This window comes from Triticum aestivum, chromosome 3D (genome assembly GCF_018294505.1).
Source record: "Triticum aestivum cultivar Chinese Spring chromosome 3D, IWGSC CS RefSeq v2.1, whole genome shotgun sequence".
Classification (NCBI taxonomy): Eukaryota; Viridiplantae; Streptophyta; class Magnoliopsida; order Poales; family Poaceae; genus Triticum; species Triticum aestivum.
The window spans coordinates 66,629,638-66,653,382 of record NC_057802.1 but is presented as its reverse complement, the minus strand read 5'-3'; the positions used below and the strand labels follow the sequence as shown (position 1 = coordinate 66,653,382).

The following is a 23,745-nucleotide window of genomic DNA, read 5'->3' as shown; positions in this document are numbered from 1 at the left end:
TTCATCAAGTAAATACACTCAGCATCTACTCAAATCATCTGTGAAGTAAGAACATAACGATATCCACTGCATGCCTCAGCACTCATTGGACTGCACACATCAAAATGTATTACTTCCAATAAGTTGCTCTCTTGTTCCATCTTACTGAAAACGAGGACTTTCAGTCATCTTGCCCATGTGGTATGATTTGCATGTCTCAAGTGATTCAAAATCAAGTGAGTCCAAACGATCCATCTGCATGGAGTTTCTTCATGCACATATACCAATAGACATGGTTCGCATGTCTCAATCCTTTCAAAAACGACTGAGTCCAAAGATCCATCTACATGAAGCTTCTTCATGCGTTTTATCCCAATATGACTCAAATAGCAGTGCCACAAGTATGTGGTACTATCATTACTTCTGGCATGAACATGTGTATCACTACGATCGAGATTCAATAAACCATTTATTTTAGGTGCAAGACCATTGAAGGTATTATTCAAATAAACAGAGTAACCATTATTCTCCTTAAATGAATAACCGTATTGCGATAAACATAATCCAATCATGCTCAACGCAAACACCAAATCTCGATGGTAGAGGGAGCATGCGATGCTTGATCACATCAACCATGGAAACACTTCCAACACATATCGTCATCTCACCTTTAGCTAGTCTCCGTTTATTCCGCAGCTTTTATTTCGAGTTACTAACACTTTAGCAACCGAACCGGTATCTAATACCCTGGTGCTGCTAGGAGTACTAGTAAAGTACACATTCATATAATGTATATCCAATATACTTATGTCGACCTTGCCTGCCTTCTCATCTACCAAGTATCTAGGGTAGTTCCGCTTCAGTGACCGTTCCCCTCATTACAGAAGCACTTAGTCTCGGGTTTGGGTTCAACCTTGGGTTTCTTCACTAGAGCAGCAACTGATTTGCCGTTTCATGAAGTATCCCTTCTTGCCCTTGCCCTTTTAGAAACTAGTGGTTTTTACTAACCATCAACAATTGATGCTCCTTCTTGATTTCTACTTTCGGGGTGTCAAACATCGCGAATAGCTCAAGGATCATCATAACTATCCCTGATATGTTATAGTTCATCATGAAGCTCTACTAGCTTGGTGGCAGTGACTATGGAGAACCATCACTATCTCATCTGGGAGATTAACTCCCACTCGATTCAAGCGATTGTGGTACTCAGACAATCTGAGCACATGCTCAACGATTGAGCTTTTCTCCCTTAGTTTGCAGGCTTAAGAAACTTGTCAGAGGTCTCATACCTCTTGATGTGGGCACTAGTCTGAAATCCCAATTTCAGTCTTCGGAACATCTCATATGTTCTGCGACGTTTCAAAACCGTCTTTGGTGCCACAATTCTAAACCGTTAGCATTACGCACGGAACTATCACGTAGTCATCAAAACGTGTATGTCAGATGTTTCGCAACATCTACAAACGACGCTGAGGTTCAGCACACCGAGCGGTGCATTAAGGACATAAGCCTTCTGTGCAGCAATGAGGAAAATCCTCAGTTCACGGACCCAGTCCGCATAATTGCTACTTTCAACTTTCAACTAAATTTTCTCTAGGAACATATCTTTAACCAGTAGAACTAAAGCGCAAGCTATGACATAATTTGCAAAGACCTTTTTGACTATGTTCATGATAATGAAGTTCATCTGATTATGAACTCCCACTCAGATAGACATCCCTCTAGTCATCTAAGTGATACATGATCCGAGTCAAACTAGGCCGTGTCCGATCATCACGTGAGACGGACTAGTCATCATCGGTGAACATCTCCATGTTGATCGTATCTGCTATACGACTCATGTTCGACCTTTCGGTCTCTTGTGTTCCGAGGCCATGTCTGTACATGCTAGGCTCGTCAAGTCAACCTAAGTGTTTTGCATGTGTTCCGAGGCCATGTCTGTACATGCTAGGCTCGTCAACACCCGTTGTATTCGAACGTTAGAATCTATCACACCCGATCATCACGTGGTGCTTCGAAACAACGAACCTTCGCAACGGTGCACAGTTAGGGGAAACACGTCTCTTGAAATTTTAGTGAGGGATCATCTTACTTACTACCGTCATTCTAAGCAAATAAGATGCATAACATGATAAACATCACATGCAATCAAATAGTGACATGATATGGCCAATATCATTTTGCTCCTTTGATCTCCATCTTCGGGGCACCATGATCATCTTTGTCACCGGCATGACACCATGATCTCCATCATCATGATCTCCATCATTGTGTCTTCATGAAGTTGTCACGCCAACAATTACTTCTACTTCTATGGCTAACGCGCTTAGCAATAAAGTAAAGTAATTTACATGGCGTTATTCAATGACACGCAGGTCATACAAAAAAATAAAGACAACTCCTATGGCTCCTGCCGGTTGTCATACTCATCGACATGCAAGTCGTGATTCCTATTACAAGAACATGATCAATCTCATACATCACATATATCATTCATCACATCTTCTGGCCATATCACATCACATAGCACATGCTGCAAAAACAAGTTAGACGTCCTCTAATTGTTGTTGCAAGTTTTTTTTATGTGGCTTGTATAGGTTTCTAGCAAGAACGTTTCTTACCTACGTAAAACCACAACGTGATATGCCAATTTATATTTACCCTTCATAAGGACCCTTTTCATCGAATCCGTTCCGACTAAAGTGGGAGAGACAGACACCCGCTAGCCACCTTATGCAACTAGTGCATGTCAGTCGGTGGAACCTGTCTCACGTAAGTGTACGTGTAAGGTCGGTCCGGGCCGCTTCATCCCACAATGCCGCCGAAACAAGATAAGACTAGTAGCGGCAAGAAGAATTGACAACATCGACGCCCACAACTACTTTGTGTTCTACTCGTGCATAGAAACTACGCATAAACCTAGCTCATGATGCCACTGTTGGGGAACGTAGCAGAAATTCAAAATTTTCTACGCATCACCAAGATCAATCTATGGAGTCATCTAGCAACGAGAGAGAGGAGTGCATCTACATACCCTTGTAGATCGCGAGCGGAAGCGTTCAAGAGAACGGGGTTGATGGAGTCGTACTCGTCGTGATCCAAATCACCGATGATCCTAGCGCCGAACGGACGGCACCTCCGCGTTCAACATACGTACGGAGCAGCGATGTCTCCTCCTTATTGATCCAGCAAGGGGGGAGGAGAGGTTGATGGAGATCCAGCAGCACGACGGCGTGGTGGTGGAAGTAGCGGGATCCCGGCAGGGCTTCGCCAAGCGCAAGCGGGGAGGAGGAGGTGTCACGGGAGGGAGAGGGAGGCGCCAGGGCTTAGATTGTTGCTGCCCTCCCTTCCCCCACTATATATAGGGCCAAGGGAGAGGGGGGCGCAGCCTTGCCCCTTCCTCCAAGGAAGGGTGCGGCCAGGGAGGAGTCCTCCCCCCCCCCAAGGCACCTCGGAGGTGCCTTCCCCCTTTAGGACTCTCCGTTTATCTTATCTCTTGGCGCATGGGCCTCTTGGGGCTGGTTCCCTTGGCCCATATAGGCCAAGGCGCACCCCCTACAGCCCATGTGGCCCCCCGGGGCTGGTGGACCCCCTTAGTGGACCCCCGGACCCCTTTCGGCACTCCCGGTACAATACCGATAAAGTGTGAAACCTTTCCGGCGACCAAAATAAGACTTCCCATATATAAATCTTTACCTCCGGACCATTCCGGAACTCCTCGTCACGTCCGGGATCTCATCCGGGACTCCGAAAAACTTTCGGGTTACCGCATACTAATATCTCTACAACCCTAGCGTCACCGAACCTTAAGTGTGTAGACCCTACGGGTTCGGGAGACACGCAGACATGACCGAGACGACTCTCCGGTCAATAACCAACAGCGGGATCTGGATACCCATGTTGGATCCCACATGCTCCTCGATGATCTCATCGGATGAACCACGATATCGAGGATTCAATCAATCCCGTATACAATTCCCTTTGTCTATCGGTACGTTACTTGCCCGAGATTCGATCGTCGGTATCCCGATACCTTGTTCAATCTCGTTACCGGCAAGTCTCTTTACTCGTTCCGTAACACATCATCCCGTGATCAACTCCTTGGTCACATTGTGCACATTATGATGATGTCCTACCGAGTGGGCCCAGAGATACCTCTCCGTTTACACGGAGTGACAAATCCCAGTCTCGATTCGTGCCAACCCAGCAGACACTTTCAGAGATACCTGTAGTGCACCTTTATAGTCACCCAGTTACGTTGTGACGTTTGGTACACCCAAAGCATTCCTACTGTATCCGGGAGTTGCACAATCTCATGGTCTAAGGAAATGATACTTGACATTAGAAAAGCTCTGAGCAAACGAACTACACGATCTTGTGCTAGGCTTAGGATTGGGTCTTGTCCATCACATCATTCTCCTAATGATGTGATCCCGTTATCAATGACATCCAATGTCCATGGTCAGGAAACGGTAACCATCTATTGATCAACGAGCTAGTCAACTAGAGGCTTACTAGGGACATGGTGTTGTCTATGTATCCACACATGTATCTGAGTTTCCTATCAATACAATTCTAGCATGGATAATAAACGATTATCATGAACAAGGAAATATAATAATAACCTATTTATTATTGCCTCTAGGGCATATTTCCAACAGTATTGATACTCCATAACACAGAGGGCAACTCTTCCACCCAACAACCCGGCGTCCTCTGTAAAGGAACCATAAGCCGGGGTTTGATGCCTCTCAAAATCTCTTGATAGGCTCTCTCAGCTTGACCATTGGACTGGGGGTGAGCTACTGATGATACATCAAGTCGAATATGCTCTCGTTGACAAAACTCTTTCATAGCACCCTTGGACAGATTAGTGCCATTATCAGTTATAATGCTATGGGGAAAGCCAAAACGGAAAATCACCTTTTTGATGAATTGCACCGCTGTCGCCGCGTCACACTTACTAACCGGCTCTGCTTCAACCCACTTTGTAAACTTGTCAAACGCCACCAACAGGTGGGTCTTTTTATCTTTGGACCTTTTGAAAGGCCCAACCATATCAAGCCCCCAGACTGCAAACGGTCAAGCAATTGGAATCATCCTCAATTCTTGAGCCGGCACATGAGCTCGTCGTGAAAATTTCTGACAACCATCACATTTACTGACCAAATCTTCTGCATCAGCATGAGCCATCAGCCAATAAAACCCATGACGGAAAGCCTTGGCTACAAGAGACTTAGAGCCGACATGATGACCACAATCTCCTTCATGGATCTCTCATAGAATCTCACAGCCTTCCTTGAGAGAAATGCAACGTTGAAACGCCCCTGTAACACTGCGATGATGCAACTCTCCATTGACAATAGTCATTGACTTAGACCGCCGGGTTATCTGCCTGGCCAAAGTTTCATCTTCAGGTAACTCACCCTGGGTCATATAAGCCAAATATGGAACTGCCAATCAGGAACGGCATGAAGAGCCGCCATCAGTTGTGCTTCTGGGTCAAGAATAGCAAGATCTTCCTCGGTAGGCAATTTGACTGAAGGGTTATGCAGAATATCCACGAAAGTGTTAGGTGGTACCGGCTTACGCTGGGACCCTAACCGGATCAAAGAATCAGCCGCCTCATTTTTCCTGTGATCAACATGTTCAACCTGATAACCTTTGAAATGACCTGCGATAGCATCAACCTCTCGACGGTAAGCCGCCATGAGTGGATCCTTGGAATCCCAAGTGCCAGAAACTTGCTGAGCTACCATATCTGAGTTGCCAAAACACCTCACCCGACTTAAGTTCATCTCCTTAGCCATCCGAAGACCATGGAGCAAGGCTTCATACTCAGCTGCATTGTTAGTACAAGGGAACATCAATCGAAGAACATAGGAAAATTTATCACCTCGTGGGGAAGTTAAGACAACTCCAGCCCCTGAGCCCTCCAACTGCCTGGATCCATCAAAGTGAATAGTCCAATATGTGCTATCCGGCTTCTCCTCAGGCATCTGCAACTCTGTCCAATCATTGATAAAATCCACAAGTGCTTGAGACTTGATGGCTGTGCGAGGCACATACTTCAGACCATGGGGTCCAAGCTCAGTGGCCCACTTGACTACCCAACATGTGGCCTCTCTATTCTGAATAATATCCCCTAAGGGAGCAGAACTAACCACAGTGATGGGATGACCCAGAAAATACTGTTTGAGCTTTCGGCTAGCCATGAACACCCCATATACAAGCTTCTACCAATGTGGATACCTCTGCTTGGACTCAATAAGCACTTCACTGATGTAGTAAACCGGCCGCTGAACTGGATGCTCCTTGCCTGATTCCTTTCTTTCCACCACAATGGCTACACTGACAGCCCAGCTATTGGCAGCCACATATAACAGCAAAGGCTCTTTATCGATGGGAGCAGCCAGAACCGGCGGCTCAGCCAACTGTTTCTTCAAAGCCTCAAACGCATGTTCAACAACATCACTCCAGACGAAGTGATCTGTCTTCTTCATCATCTGGTAAAGGGGAATAGCTTTCTCACCCAACCGACTTATGAACCGGCTTAATGCCGCAATACGACCCGCCAAACGCTGAACATCATTGATACACGCCGGTTTAGCCATAGAGGTGATAGCCTTTATTTTCTCCGGGTTAGCTTCAATACCCCGTTCTGACACTAGAAAACCCAAAAGCTTGCCTGCTGGTACGCCAAACACACACTTGGTCGGGTTAAGCATCATCTTTCAGACCCGGAGATTATCAAAGGTCTCTTTCAAATCATCTATCAAGGTTTCCTTCTTCCTGGACTTCACCACAATATCCTCTACGTAGGCATGAACATTGCACCCAATCTGATTATGAAGACAATTCTACACACACCGCTGGTTAGTCGCCTGGGCACTCTTGAGCCCAAAAGGCATAGATACGTAACAGAAGGCTCCAAAAGTTGTGATGAAGGCTGTCTTCTCATGGTCCTTAACTGCCATCTTGATCTGATGATAACTGGAATAAGCATCCAAAAAACTCAAACGTTCACAACCCGCTGTAGCATCAATAATTTGATCAATACAGGGGAGAGCAAAGGGATCAGTCGGACATGCCTTGTTTAAGTCCGTATAATCCACACACATGCGCCAGGTACCATTTTTCTTAAGCACCAGCACCGGGTTAGCCAACCACTCAGGATGAAAAACTTCAACAATGAACCCAACCGCCAAGAGCCGGGCTACCTCCTCACCAATAGCCTTACGCCTCTCTTCATTGAAACGGCGAAGGAATTTTGACCGGTTTAAACTTTGGATCAATATTGAGAGTGTGCTCAGCGAGTTCCCTCGGTACACCTGGCATGCCTGAAGGCTTCCATGCAAAGATGTCCTGGTTCTCACGGATGAACTCGATGAGCGCGCTTTCCTATTTCGGATCCAGATTTGCACTGATGCTGAACTACTTGGATGAATCACCAGGAACGAAGTCAACTAGCTTAGTGTCATCTGCCGAGTTAAACTTCAACAAGGGGTCGTGCTCTCTGGTTGGCTTCTTCAAAGACGTCATATCCGCTGGGTCAACATTATCCTTGTAAAATTTCAATTCCTCTGTTGCACAAACAGACTCAGCATAAGCAGCATCGCCCTCTTCACACTCCAAGGCTATCTTGCGACTTCCATGTACTGTGATAGTGCCCTTGTGACCCGGCATCTTAAGCTGCAAATAAACATAACAAGGCCTCGCCATGAATTTAGCGTAAGCCGGTCGCCCAAACAGGGCATGATAAGGGCTCTTGATTTTAACCACTTCGAAACTCAACGTCTCAGATCTCGAATCATACTCATCTCCAAAGGCAACCTCCAAAGATATTTTGTCCACCGGATATGCCGACTTACCAGGCACCACACCGTGAAAAACAGTGTTCGACGGCTTAAGATTTTTATCGGTCAATCCCATGCGACGGAAAGTATCATAGTAAAGGATATTGATGGTGTTGCCTCCATCCATGAGTACCTTAGTGAACTTGTACCCCCCAACCTGAGGCGCCACCACCAGCGCCAGGTGACCCGGGTTATCAACTCGGGGCGGGTGATCTTCACGGCTCCAGAGAATGGGGTGCTCAGAACATCGCAAGTAACGGGGAATTGCCGGCTCAACCGCGTTTACTGCCCTTTTATGGAGCTTTTGATCCCGCTTGCACAGACTCGTGGTGAAAACGTGGTACTGCCCACTATTCAACTGCTTCAGGTTACTTTGATAACCAGACTGCTGCCGCTGTTGATTCCCCTGACCAGACGATTGATTATAACCACCCTGATAGCCTTGGCCTTGAAACCGGAATTTGAACCGCCACCACCATAACCCGGACCATAAGTGCCGGAACCTGACCCGCCGTCTGGCCCATGATTGTTCTAGAAAAAATTTGACTTTCTGTACTCCTTCATAATGAAGCAATCCTTCCAGAGGTGAGCGGTCGGCTTCTCCCGTGTACCATGCTTCAGGCAGGGCTGATTCATCAGTTCCTCAAGATTGAAATTTGGCCCTCCAAACCGAGGAGGTGGCTTTCCCTTGCGACGCTGACCATTATTCTGCGTATTGGTGTTAGCCACAAAATCTAAATTACTACCAGCTTTGCGCTTACCATTGCCCCCCTGACTTGCTGGGTTATGTTGCTGCCCCTTGGTGTTGTTGCTCTTCTTTCCCTTTTCCAGCTTTTCATCATCAGACTCGGGGTCCTTGGTACTATCAGAGTCAGCATACTTGACCAGAGCCGCCATTAGCTCCCCCATGTCACTGCAGTGGCGTTTGAGCCGCCCTAATTTCTGCTTAAGGGGCATGAAACGACAATTCTTCTCTAACATCAGAACTGTGGAACCGGCATTGATACGATCCGATGAGTGCAGGATAGTTGAGACCCGGCGCACCCAATGGGTTGTTGACTCACCCTCTTCTTGGACACGGGAGTCCAAATCCACAATTGACATAGGCTGCTTGCATGTGTCTTTAAAATTCTGGATAAACCGGGCTTTTAACTCGGCCCATGACCCGATGGAGTTGGCACGCAACCCTTGCAACCAAGTACGAGCCGTCCCATCCAACATCATAGTGAAATACTTGGCACACGCAGCATCGCCATCCAACAGCTCCATTGCCATCTCATTGTTGGGTAACGTAGCAATAATTCAAAATTTTCCTACGTGTCACCAAGATCAATCTAGGAGATGCTAGCAACGAGAGAGAGGGAGTGCATCTTCATACCCTTGAAGATCGCTAAGCGGAAGCGTTACAAGAACACAGTTGATGGAGTCGTACTCGCGGCGATTCAAATCGCGGAAGATCCGATCTAGCGCCGAACGGACGGCGCCTCCGCGTTCAACACACGTACAGCCCGGGGACGTCTCCTCCTTATTGATCCGGCAAGGGGAGAGGAGAAGTTGAGGGAGAACTCTAGCAGCACGACGGCGTGGTGGCAATGGAGCTCGTGGTTCTCCGGCAGAGCTTCGCTAAGCACTACAGATGAGGAGGAGGAGTTGGAGGAGGAGAGGGCTGCGCCAGGCAAGGGCTATGGATGCCCTCCCACCCCCTCACTATATATAAGGGGAAGGGGAGAGGGGGCCGGCCCCTCTAGATGGATCTAGAGGAGGAGGAGGCGGCCAGGGGAAACCCTAGATGGGTTTGGGCGCCCCCACCCCCTAGGAAACTTGCCCCCCAAGCCGGGAGGGGCGGCTGCCCTAGGGGTGGCGCCCCCCACCTCTCCTGATTACGTGAGAGGGGTTGGGAGGGGCGCACAGCCCCTTAGTGGGCTGGTTTGCCCCTTCCCCTTGGCCCATAAGGCCCCCCAACGCTTGTCGGGGCCTCCGAAACCTCTTTCGGACATGCTGGCCATAGTGTGGTACCCCCGGAACAATTCCGGACTCCAATACCCTTCATCCAATATACCGATCTTCACCTCCAGACCATTCCGGAGCTCCTCGTCATGTCCGAGATCTCATCCGGGACTCCGAACAACCTTCGGTAACCACATACTATTTCCCATAACAACTCTAGCGTCACCGAACCTTAAGTGTGTAGACCCTACGGGTTCGGGAACCATGCAGACATGACCGAGATGTTCTCCGGCCAATAACCAACAGCGGGATCTGGATACCCATGTTGGCTCCCACATGTTCCACGATGATCTCATCGGATGAACCACGATGTCGGGGATTCAATCAATCCCGTATACAATTCCCTTTGTCCATCGGTATGTTACTTGCCCGAGATTCGATCGTCGGTATCCCAATATCTCGTTCAATCTCATTACCGGCAAGTCTCTTTACTCGTTCCATAACGCATGATCCCGTGGCTAACTCATTAGTCACATTGAGCTCATTATGATGATGCATTACCGAGTGGGCCCAGAGATGCCTCTCCGTCATACGGAGTGACAAATCCCAGTCTCGATTCGTGCCAACCCAACAGACACTTTCAGAGATACCTGTAGTGCACCTTTATAGCCACCCAGTTACGTTGTGACGTTTGGTACACCCAAAGCATTCCTACGGTATCCGGGAGTTGCACAATCTCATGGTCTAAGGAAACGATACTTGACATTAGAAAAGCTCTAGCAAACGAACTACACGATCTTGTGCTATGCTTAGGATTGGGTCTTGTCCATCACATCATTCTCCTAATGATGTGATCCCGTTATCAATGACATCCAATGTCCATGGTAAGGAAACCATAACCATCTATTGATCAACGAGCTAGTCAACTAGAGGCTTACTAGGGACATGTTGCGGTCTATGTATTCACACATGTATTACGGTTTCCAGTTAATACAATTATAGCATGAACAATAGATAATTATCATGAACAAGGAAATACAATAATAACCAATTTATTATTGCCTCTAGGGCATATTTCCAACACTCATAACTTTCGACCCAAGCTTCAGGAGGTTGATCTGCGGTGTAGTTAGGCACCTTACGAGGAACCTTGAAATCCTTTGGCAAACGCTCGTTACGCAGAGCCGGCACTAAACACGGCACACCCAAGGTTCTAGAGGTCACGCCTGCTTCCACCGAAGTTGTCGGATAAGCCGGAGAATACTGATGAGCCGCTTGCTGAGCCGCCAGCTCGGCCTCCCGACGCGCTCTGCCCTGATCCACCAGAGTCTGAGCATTGGCACCACCGCGCGCCGGGTCATGTCCATGAGGCTGGTTACGACGTTGTTCACTGCTTGAAACCGCTGGTGAGTCAATGTGCCTGCTGTAACTCCGGCTTGGACGAGGGGTTGAGTGAATCCGCTCGCGACTATAAGAGTAAGCCGCTTGCTGCTTCAGTGTTGTCTGAAGAAGTTCTTTGGCCCTCCGCGTTTCAATCGCCATTGGAGACTCGCCTTCAACCGGTAGAGCCGCCAATCGCGTTGCCGCAACAATCATATTGTCCAAAGGGTTAGAATAATGACCCGGCGGCGTTAAAACATGTTGAGACAGGGTATTATTCACACGTGGAGAGCCCATTATGCGCGGCTGAACCGGCGCCCCAGCCCCAGGCGCTTCAACCGTCCGGTTTACCACCGGCGGGTCACCAGTCCCTGCTCCGGGCGTGTTGAAGAGGTTCCTTGGCTCATAAAACGGGGGTAGATGACTCCGGTGTCTCCTCCTCATGACCTCATTTGAAGCGTTCTGATCCAACGTGAGCCGGAAGGAGTCTGCTTGGATCCGTTGTGCCTGAGCATCCAAGGCAGCCCGTTTTGCAGCCACCCTAGCATTCTCAGCCGCCATCTCTTCCTTGGCTTGAGCTATCTCATCACGCAGCTTAGCCACATCCACCTTATGATGTTCCTGGTTATCCGGGGTTACCTCCACCCCCATCAGAGTCGCCAAAGCTTCCAACAATTCTGTGAGAACCTGAGCCGGCGGGCGCGCAGAGCCGCTAGCACCAGCCGTCGCCGCAGCCATTGAACCGGAGGTCATAGCCGCGGCGGTTGTTGAACCAAGCGCCGGCTGTGTGCCGGCCATGAAAATCGCAACCCTGTTCGGCGGCTCGTAGGGGTCCGGAATACTGTCACCATCGGAACAGCCCCTAAGCCGGCCGTCTTGTAGTTGATACAACGAATCAGTCTCGCCCATGGACGACTCACCATCAGAATAGATGACCGTCTCACCGCCAGACACAGACCCTTCAGATTTCGCCCCATGGATAAACCCAACAAAGGCGCGTTGCACGACGGGCTGAACTCGGGCGGGTCGTGCACGCTGAGCCGTCTCGATGATGTCGGTGCAGATGTCCAGCTCAGGGCCTGGTTCACCGGTCTTGCCGATGAAGACGTGGATTCCGCCGAAGGGGACCCGGTACCCGTACTCAATTGAGCCGGCCTCGGGGCCCCAGCCTGCATCGTCGATGTAGAGCTTGCCGCAACGACTCTTGGTCATCCGGCCCACAGCATATCCCTTGATCCCTTCGAAGCTGTCCTGCAAGAACTCGAAATCACCATGCGCTGGCCCCAAGGTGGGCACCAACTGTCGTGGAATTGTCACGGCAGATGTCCTAGCAGAAGGACTTAGTCGTGGAGCCATCGCAACTAGGTTAGCTTAAAGGGGTTAAACGGGACAAAGGACACAAGGAGTTTATACTGGTTCAGCCCTTTGCGGTAAAGGTAAAGGCCTAATCCAGTTTGAGGTGGTATTGCTTATGTTTCGATTACCAGGGAGCGAATACGCTTGACCTAGCTTTCGATCTCTTGTTTCTTGTCCTAAACCGCCGCCGAGTCGTCCCTTTATATACACAGGTTGACGCCCGGCGGCTCACGGAGTCCCGGCCGGCTTATACACAACGTATCCGGCTCGGTGACTAACTACGCATGCCTTACAACACAAGTCATACATATATGGCGGTTCACCTCTGTGGGCCTCAAGCCGCCTTTGGGTCTTGGGTCTTTAGCAAGCCTGCTTCGTGAACCGCCATCTTCAACATCCTCATGGGCCTTGTCATCACGAGCCGCCAGTGGCATGACCCGGCCCCTCCTGGGCGGGTCATACCCAATAGTTATATCCCCAACAGGTGATGTAGCACATAAGCAAAGTATTTCCCTCAGTTGAGAACTAAGATTTAATCAAACCAGTAGGAATCACCAAGCTAGCAAAGTAAACCGTTCCTGCACATGAACCCCCGTCCGCCTCCCTTCCTGCACGCCTCGCTCCGCTACGCGGCCCCTGTCTGACTCCCTCAGCCCCGCCTCGTAGTTCCCGCCATGGCCAAATACAAGCATTCGAGGTAGATTACGCATGGCGGTAGTTCGCCAAACCCTTAGTCTCCATGGGAGCGATGGGTCTGTGGGAATCCGTGTGCTGGTGTTGGGTCGTTTTGGGTTTGAGTTGTGGTTGCCCTGGTGACTTCGTGATTCGCCAAGTAGCGATGGTTGATGGATTGATTCTCAAGTTCGGTTTGGAAGAGGGAGGCGTGGTTTCTAGGGTTTTGATGGTTTTCTCATGCTAGATCAAGCAGTCGTGGCTCTGTTGATTGGGTTGACTGCTCAACTCAAAGTCATAATTGCTTGCCATTGCCCCCTTTGGCCTTGGGTAAGCAAAGGAATAGATCTCAACCATAGTCTGTGTGAGATGTGCTCTTCAAGTTTGGGGAAGGCTTCATGTATAGATTGTTCGAAAGTTGGTCACTGTTTGGTAGCAAATTACAGAAAACTGTCGGATCAAAACTGACAGTACATCGCTAATAGTGCTTGCCAAGTGTGTGCTGGTGTAAATGATTGTAATTCGGATCGAAACTGACAGTACATAGCTAATAGTGCTTGCCAAGTGTGTGCTGGTGTAAATGATTGTAATTCAGAACAAGACACCTGTGCATCCAGATGAATAAAATACAATGTTATAAGAAATGTTTAAAACACTTGAAAAATAATGTAATTCACACTTGAGAAGATACTGTACGTTTTCATCATTGATAAAAACGAGTTGTGCGGCCTATGTTAAAAACATAAATTTTGTGCTTCAACATTGCCCTTGAATACACCTTTTTCTTTTGCCCAACACATCACCTTCCTCGAGAACAAAGACAATTATAGAATAGTCTATGTGAAATAATCACCCTCACCGCATTCAGTTCTTGCATATGGATGTTGCGGAAAGAAAATAAGGGACACTTCCACCAAAAATGTTCAATGTTCAAATATAACTGGCGAACAATACAGTAAACAAAAATTTAGGCATTTCTGCAACGGGAGACCATTGGCCAAGGGCCATGTCTCTGAATGGAAATCTTCTGGTACATATGTATCAAACACCACCAACAACAATAGCTTAGCCTGCCTCAGTTACCACCTTATTTCGCTTCATGATCAAATGTTAGCGGACCAGGAACTGCCACAAGAGAAGGCAGCAATTTGCTCTGCCAACCTGGGCAGCCAGCCCTCCCAAACATGCCCATCTCCACTTGGTCGGAACACGCTACACCAAACACGACGAGCCCACCGGTGGATGGACCATTTGTCTAGTCCTTAGCATACTATTTTACAGCTAGAAGCTTTCTTGGATTTCTACAAACTGCTCGCCAACGATTTAATAGGGCAGAAACCTGGCTAAAAACAAGCAGGTTGTCCAGACGAAGCCACTTCATTCAGTCGTTTGCATGCTAATTTAGCTTAGAAAAATCTCAGCAACAAACAGAACCACGCCGGGTTATGGACTCATCGGATCCCCGGAAGAAAAGGTGTGCATGTGTGTGTCCTTTCCATTTGGTTCTCTCGATGACTCCATGCCATTTGATCCTGAGATGAGGAATTACGAATAAGATAAAGCAGAGAGAGGGCAGTTATCGCAATGCAATACACGACTTTGGCAGAATTTGTTACCGAATATAGCACCAATAGAGGGCCTTGTTAGCGATGAGCTCCTTTGCATATCTGCAAACATTTATAGATTTAGAAACAACAAAGGATTATAAACAGTATGTATGTCACTTAGATACTGGTCATTTTTCATGAAGTGATGAAGCTATCTAATAGCATGTTTATGCTATGAAAAACTGTCATTTATCAGTTTACAGAACATACTGATTATGCTATGAGAGAAATGCCAATAGCACTAGAAAAGAAATCCATACTTGCAATCCGACCATATTTCATAACATATAAAATTATGTCAAAGACACAAACCTGCATGTTTTAATCCTTTCACAGCATCAAAGTTTTTGTATGTATATCCCACAAAGCTGAGATCTTTTGAATTCAGCTTCGCCTGTACAATTGTACCAAAAAATACATAAGAACTCTGGGAGTTCAAACCGAAACATAGTTGTGCTTCCATAAGATACACAAAAAATTAACAATAAGGGCAGATAATTTGAACTTTGAACTACTACAACAAAGTTATAAATACCAGTAGGCAGTAGATATACGACTCATGAGAAACCGTGGGTCTACCACAGATATATGCATAGTGGAACGGCCTAATGGTTAAACAGGTCTTGAAACACATAAGTGACTTGTATTCGATACTCAAATGAAGTGTTTTGTACTTCTATTACACAGAAATAAAGAAAGATATGGCTAATCCTATCTCAAACATATCTTCCTCTATCAAACAGTGAGCCTGGCATAATTATAATTTGATGGAATGTAACTCAAGGAAACAATTCATCGCTGTGCATAGTAAATTAAGATGCAAAAGCCAATGCAAACATTACAAATGCTATTACGCTAGTTTATGAACCTCAATGTGCATACCTTTCTTGATGGCCCAGAACCTGTTCTTGCTGGAGGGCTATTATCCATCTGCAGCGCAGAAACAAGCATTAAGTTGTAGGGATGTAATTCACAGGGTGAAAACAAAACATGAAAATAAAATAAACAGCATTTCAATGCACAGAGAACATGAAATTCATCTGAACATTGCCAAAAAAACTTCAAACAACAGTTTAGTTGCTTGAATTTATGAAAAGCTTGCTTGGATTGAAAGTTGCTTAGATTTAGATAGGGGCTCCCGGTGAATGTAGCTCCCGCTTGCGCAGGGTCCGGGGAAGGGTCCAACCACTTTGGGTCTATTGTACGCAGCCTTTCCCTACATTTCTGTAAGAGGCTGTTTCCAGGACTTGAACCCGTGACCTCATGGTCACAAGGCAGCAGCTTTACCACTGCGCCAAGGCTCCCCTTCAATAAAATGTTTTAGATTTAAGAAAATGTTGTTTAGATGTATACATGATTTATCCCTTATTTAAAAATTAAATTTTGAAAATAATAATCACTTCTTTATTTTATTAATTACGATCCAGAAGTAGTAGTAATTGTGCATGTGCAACACACATCCAATTTGATAGTACTCCCTCTGTAAAGAAATATAAGAGCGTTTAGATCACTAAAGTAGTGATCTAAACACTCTTATATTTCTTTACAGAGGGAGTATCTTGAGAGGCAATCATGTAATCTTTCTACGACTATAATTTTACAATGAACAATATTCCTAAAATCAATTGCAATTAATGATTTTTCCAAGATTAATTGCAATTAATGCAACCAATGTTGTTTCCAAATTGTGGTGATGTGATGGATACATCATTGGAGCAGTGTGGGGCGTTCGATGTAGATGGTTGAATGGTCGGGATCGTTTGGATTCATCAAACTCGTGCTTGTATAAGTAGTAGTAGATCTTATTTCGTTCAAATTATAGTATATGAATACCCCTTCTACATCTGAAATAATATCTACCAGAGATCACCTGATATACACAAATGTAAGTGTTCCTAACAGATGCAAGTTGTAATACAAATAAAGAGCAATAATATAAAATCAAATAATGCTGGTGGATTATAAATAAATGTCATCAATCGCAGAATTCCAAAGGAAATACTTACTCAAATAAGTGTCTCAACCTTAGTACTAAAGTTGGTACAAAGTTGAGACACTTATTTTTGGACGGAGGGATATTCGATGGAGAATGGCAAAGTTTGAATTGCACAGGCAGGAGAGGAGAGGACTGTCAATAAATGGATTACACACTTACCTCATCAAACTTCATGAAATTCTGTGTATCCAATTCATCATTTACTTGAGGCTTAAATGCTGCTTCCATTTCATAAAGTTTATCCCATGCAACTCCACGGAACCAAGGATGGGCCTATGAAGAAGAAAATGATATGTTGAACACAGGTAGACTAACAAAACAAGAATTATATTTAACTAATTATTTCTTTTGTGTGCCAGTGGGCCCTACCTTTATTTGATCAGCCCCTGCACCACCAATCCTGTGGTCAACATCACATAATAACCGGCAGATTAGATCTCTTGCCTCAGGAGACAGCCTTGAATCATCTGGAAATTTCACATGGTTTCTCCAGTGCACAATCTAGAAAGAGGCAGAAATTTGGCAGAGTGAGGATAAAATGTCTTTGGGTGGTCGTATATGAAAAATGTTAACCACATTAATAGAACAAATGCAGGTCCAACTACACTTGGTTATGCTCATAGAAGGCAATCTAGAAATACACATCATCATAGCAGAAACATCATAAAGAAATAACTTCAAAATAATTATGTCTTCGTAAACTTACTGAAAGTAAAACATGATCAAGAAGTGGGTACTTTGTCACTACCAAATCAAAAAAATTAATATATAACAATACTGATATCATAAGCTTTGGTAGAGCAAGCTTATAAGCAATACAGCTGCAGCATACTTTCTTCAGGTTCTTGCAGCTTGAACTTTAAATTAAACTAAAAATAAATCAGTTGTTCAGTATTAGTGCAATCTAATTTCGATGATAAGCCTAAACTGAAGATAATTCATACAGAACATTCAATGAACTACTGATATGCTACAAATAAAAAAGTGAGCCCGACCAATGAGTGGTAATTTGAATTGGACACTAAGCTAAATGTGCTGAGTAAACCAAACCTTTCTGCATGTGGTTATTGGATCATCGGAATAAAATGGTGGATACCCAACAAGCATCTCATACATTATTGCACCCAAAGACCACCTATGGATCAAAACAAAATATAATGAGACATTTATTAAACTAAAGAGTAAATAGAACAAAAGGTGTCTGAACATGCTGTACCAATCACATTCCATTCCATATCCTTTCTTTAGCAGAACTTCTGGAGCAATATAGTCTGGGGTTCCAACAGTTGAGAATGCCTGAATATCAGTATACATTTGTAGTAAGAAAGGCTGCCACGGAAACATCGAGCATGCACACGCTTGTTTTTTTTCCAACAAGGGTGTAGAAGCGATACCATGAAAGCAAAAGAATTATACAGGACCAATGAGATGATCGATATGACAGATATCAAGATATGTTAACTATAAAGCAGACATACCAGTTTTCTTCTGTTCATCTGCCAGTGCTGAAGTTGTTCATGTTGACTTCTCCACCTTCTACCATTTGCAGTTTCAGAGAGTGAACTGTCGACATCCATTGACTCCTTCAGGTTGTCATCGCCCATGGGTTCATCTTCGCTCAAGGTTGAGAGCTTTGAACAATCAATTGGTTTGCACAGCCCAAAATCCGACAACTTCATGTGACCATTCTTGTCTAGAAGCAGATTATCAGGCTTGATATCTCTGCATATGATAGCAAACCAAATATATATATCAGAAAGATGGTAGAGTTAGACTAAATTAGATGCCTTTAAAATCAAATATTTGTAACCTGTGGATGTAGTTGTGCTTATGAATGGACTCAATAGCAAGGATGGTCTCGGCAATGTAGAATCGAGCCACGGGTTCAGTTAAGGTATCTTCCCTCATGAGAAGGGTCATGATATCACCGCCAGGGAGGTACTCCATAATAAGGTAAAGATACTCCGTATCTTGGAAAGAATAGTATAGCTTCACAGTGCAGTGACTAGCAACTTCAGCCATCAAGTTTCTTTCTGCTCTAACATGCTCCACCTAACAAACATGTTACAGAAATTGTAAATCCAACAAAGATAGTAATACAAATGTACACATATTTTGAAGATATCATCACATGCCCATGACAAATAAACTAGATAAGAGAAAAATGAGTGGAACATTTGTGGGCTTCACACAAACAAAGTCAGGGATAGAACAAAACAGGATTATCATATACACGAGCCTTTGGTTTCTAGCAAGTTTAAGTTTGAATTCCTCGGGGACTGAAAAAAAGGCTACCCATTTAGCTGCCCTTCTTTCAGAAACTCAAAAGAAGGCCAGCTAAATGGTAAACACACAAGCTCCTACGCATTAATACATACAAATATGTATTAGCACCATTGCAAATTCAATTTGTACTTCTGTTTTCTTTTCGAGATAAGAGTGACAAAAGCTGCAGTGAAAAGCAACTATATGATATGGAAAAGAAATCCTCACTGCACTGCATATTTTGAGAAAAAATAAAACAATCCTTGCAAAAGCGCCACATACACTCATAGACGCAACAAGAGTTTGTTGAAGAAAATTTTGACAGATAGCAAAGCACCATGGTAAACATTAATACTTACAACCATCTAAGCACATTCAACATAAAAATTGGTCAATAGAACGAGCAACTACAAAGCAGAAAACATGAAATATCCAGAAATAGGGGATATCTTACTTGACCCCTGATAACCATATCAGACTTCTTCAGTTTTTTCATTGCATATATGTTGCCAGAGGTCTTCTCCCGGCACAGTCGAACCTATTGTAATAATAAATTATAAACAGCAAGAAGAAGGTCAGTAAAGGATTTAAAGCACAAATAAGTTTATGCTCCAACAAACAGTTGTCACCTCCCCTAGTTTAAATCTTTTTGGACATACAGAACTACTTGAAGGTAAATACATCACCAACAACAACCAAACTTATAGTACCATGGTCTAGAGCCATGTCATGTTCTTTGGCAAAAACATATGTGTCATTTAACAGTGATGCCACAGATGGAGGTGTGTACAGAAAAACAGAAACTAAATGCACAAGAGCGAACCTCTCCAAAAGCGCCTCTCCCAATAATGGTGAGCAGCTCAAAGTCATCCACGCAGATTTTGTGCCTTTTAAGTCTCATGTACTCAGTTTCCTTTCTCTCCAGGTCTTTTATTAAATTGATTTGCTGCTCCCTGGGAACTTCAGAAGTAGCTAGCTGCCGCTCCAGTCTAAAACGCCTGCAATACATCGGATTTTGTTATGTGATGCTGGGAACCGACAAAAATCAAACAAAACTATCATCTGGGGAGGGGCAAATCTGCCTAAAATGGAATTGCAATGCCAAAAGATGAGCAAGGTGGATAGTCAATATGACGGAAGTCACACACCAGTACAAAGCTTTCACAGTTGAAACTTATGCAGGTAAACTTCAAATATTTAAAATTGATTGATGTCCCAAGTCTCAACAAATGCAATCCCCAGCTTGAGTTAATACAAGACCAAGCTGGTGATTACATAACCCCTGCGTGCTTTAATAAAAGATTTAACACATAACAGGACCATAAATGAAAAACAAATGCCCTGTTACATAGATGGACTGAACTTAATGTACTGCATTAAAGAAAGTATATGACATTAAGTCATCAACTACTTCCATCTAATGTTCTGCATTGTGCTTCATCGTGTTGTTTTACTGCCAACATATACGGAAACAAGGCTGTTTGACCTTTGTACAATAATGTATGCTAAAACAGAAAATCATGTTGTTGATTTCTCACCACCAGTTTTGTACAGTTATCCTGCAAGAAAATCTTTAAAACAGCAACTATAAATCCCGTAACCCAACTAAGCAGGGCAGTAGTCGGCACTATGAACTTAGCTCAACAGTTTCCAGCATGAAAATAAAACATAACTACGCCGTGTCAGCAATTTGACCAACAGCATGGTGCACCTTAGCAGAAACAAAGCATTCCAAACACCTAGCAGCATCAAATGGTGTCCACACCCAAAACATGTCTGACAAAAGGGAAACAGGGTTTTGATCCTAGGCTCCTAGCTCTAACAAATGCATACTAAACTGAAATGGTTATTATGTACATACCTGACTCCAAGTAAGCTAAATTAGTACTAGCATAATCAATACATCGCATGTATACACTACGTCATCGACTATGTGTCTACGTTGACAGTTCAAAACCATCATGTAATATACCCTAATTAAAGGCAGACATTTGTCGCCTTGTATACAATCTCTAAACATACACGATAGTATGCCATCAATGAATCATCATCGGAGAACCATCACAACAGTAACACTCCAAACCCACTATCCAACTAAGCAAGCCAGCAGCTAGTACGGTGAGCTCAGCTTAACGGCTTTTCATGCCAAAAATATAACAGTATAATAACTACTACATACCCCATGATTGGAACCATTCTTACTTGGCACATTAAGCAGAATCTGAGATTTCGAAGCACGTACAGAGTCAAGTGCTGCTCAGCCCAACTTATCCACTAGAGCTAAATCCGGCCACTGCAACCCCAAATTGTGTACCAAGCTTGACTAATTCCAGGATCTCATCGTCATACCACACTAGAATTCCTCAACACCATGGCTGGTGATTACATACCCACTGTGTGCCATTGCATTAAAAAAAGGTATAGGACATCAACTTCTTTCATCTAATGTTCTGCATTGTGTTTCATTACGTTGTTTTACTTCCAACATATAGAGAAACAAGACTGTTTGACGGTTTGACCTTTGTAAAACAACATGCTGACGCAGAGAAATCATGTTGTGTTCCCTCGCGTCAATTTTGTGCATTTATCCTGCAAGAAAATCTTTACAACAGCAAGACACTAAATTTTATAACCCAACTAAGCAGGGAGTAGTCAGTACTATGAACCTTTTTTTTGCGGCTGAGTCAGTACTATGAACTTAGCTCAACAGTTTGCAGCGGAAAAAACAGAACCTAACTACTCCGTGTCAGCAAATTGACCAACAGCATGGTGCACTGAGAAGAAACGAAGCATTCCAAACAACTAGCAGAATCAAATGTTGTCCACACATAAAACATGTCTGATGAAAGGGAAGCAGGGTTCTTTGATCCTAGCTCTAACAAACTCATACTAAACTGAAATGGTTATTATGTAGTACATATCTGGCTTCAAGTAAGCTAAATTAGTACTGGCAAAATCAATACATGACATGTATGCGCTACGTCATCGACCACGTGTCGACTACCCATTCATAAAAGGATAACATGAATCTGCAACAGTACATTGATGGTACAAAACCGTCACATAATAAAGGCAACCATTTGTTTGTTGGCTTGCAAACTAAAAACCGACATACTATACACCCTAATTATACACGCAAGAACAAAATATCACATACAACAAAATACCGGCGCAACCTCAAGACATACACGGTAGTAGCATCGATGCATCGTCATCATCCGAGATTGAGAACCATCACAACAGTAACATTCCAAACCCGCTATCCAGCTAAGCAAGGCAGTTGCTAGTATGATGAGCTCAGCTTAGCGGCTTTTCGCGCCAAAGGTGGAACAATACAATAACTGCTCCATACCCAGTGACTGGAACCATTTTTACTTGGTGCATTGAGCAGAATCTGAGGATTGGAAACACCTATAGAACCAAGGACTCTCCTCATCCCAATTTATCCATCAGAGCTAAATCAGGCCACTGCAGCCCCAAATTGCATAGCAAGCTCGACTAATTCGAGAATCTCATTGTCTAAAAATAACAATTCGAGGATCTAAAGCAACATTTGAGGTCATACCACGATAGAAACCCTCAAGACCATGGCTGGTACAGCTACCGCTGCGCTGCGCGCCCCGCTTCCTCGCAGGCGGCGCCCACCCCAAAATTCACCCCAAATCTAGCAGCTACAAACCCCTAGCACCAGAACCCCGAGCTCGAGCCGCTCCAACCGAGCTCAAACCCCCTCGATCGAGCTCGGGGGCGCGAGATCTACTCCGGGCGAACGCGGCAGCAGCAAGTAAAATTGGAGGCGGAGAGGCGGGATCGGATCGGTACCTCTCCTTGCGCTCCTGGATGTTCTTCATGTGGGAGCGGTAGTGGTTCTCGATGAACTTCTTGGCGGCGGCGACGCGCTCCATGGTGAGGGTGGACGCCTCCCCCTCCCCCTCGCCCTCCTCCGCCACGGCGGCGAGCGGCTCGGCGACGGCCACCGCAGCCGCCGGGACCGCGTCCGACATCTCGCTCTCCATCCCGCCCGCGACGACCAACCAGCCTCCCCGCTCGCTGGCTGCCGCTGCTGCCGCCTACACCTCTCGCTGTCCCCGGGGGGCCTTTTGCTGCGTCCCTTTGCTGCGCTGGGTCTCTCTCGGGTCGGCGGCCTCCGCCTGTCGCTGTGCGCGCCGGGTATATATACGGCCGTCGTCTGACCGCGCCGGCACGGGGTGGCTGATTGAGCAGCAGCGGGGGATTGACGGGGCGGGTTTGGTGTGGTGTGGTGGCGGGGGCTTTAACTCAACTCCGTCGCACGGACAGCTGCGCATGGGAACAGCTCGGATTTTTTTTCCCCTCTCTCTCTCTTTTCTTTTTGCCACTTTTGAATGGGTTTTGTCTCCGCTTGGTGTGATTAGCTCTACTCTGTCGTGCCGCATGCTGTACACAACTACTAGGAGTATATATCTCTGCGTACGTAGCTGTACACACGTTGGTACCACGTAGAAAAGGGAAGGGCTTGGCTGGCTCTTGTCTAGGTGCTTTCCCCTTGAGGCTTCAGATGGATGGATGGATGGATAAACGCCGCTGACCATCTTCCATTTCCAAGTTCTTTTTTTTTTCTCTCTGTCTTCGAGCTTCTCTTGTGTTTCAGCACACGGCGTGCTCGCTACCCAATAAGTAAAAAGTAAAAGTACTCTCCTCCATACAT

The 23,745-nt window shown here is 45.4% G+C and overlaps 1 protein-coding gene across 1 annotated transcript; it reads right to left on the bottom strand.

The window, feature by feature from the left end:
- Window positions 1-14,074: 14,074 nt before the first annotated feature.
- On the bottom strand, window positions 14,075-23,308 carry LOC123077465 (serine/threonine-protein kinase tricornered). The gene is made up of 13 exons (XM_044499739.1): window positions 22,881-23,308; window positions 19,882-20,056; window positions 19,513-19,596; window positions 18,604-18,845; window positions 18,272-18,515; window positions 18,010-18,089; window positions 17,844-17,928; window positions 17,163-17,294; window positions 16,953-17,066; window positions 15,680-15,727; window positions 15,110-15,191; window positions 14,807-14,857; window positions 14,075-14,722 (listed from the first exon to the last, which is right to left on the bottom strand). Exons 1-13 carry the CDS (start codon window positions 23,072-23,074, stop codon window positions 14,634-14,636), a joined length of 1,620 nt encoding a protein of 539 aa, XP_044355674.1. The 5' UTR covers window positions 23,075-23,308; the 3' UTR covers window positions 14,075-14,633.
- Window positions 23,309-23,745: the final 437 nt, after the last annotated feature.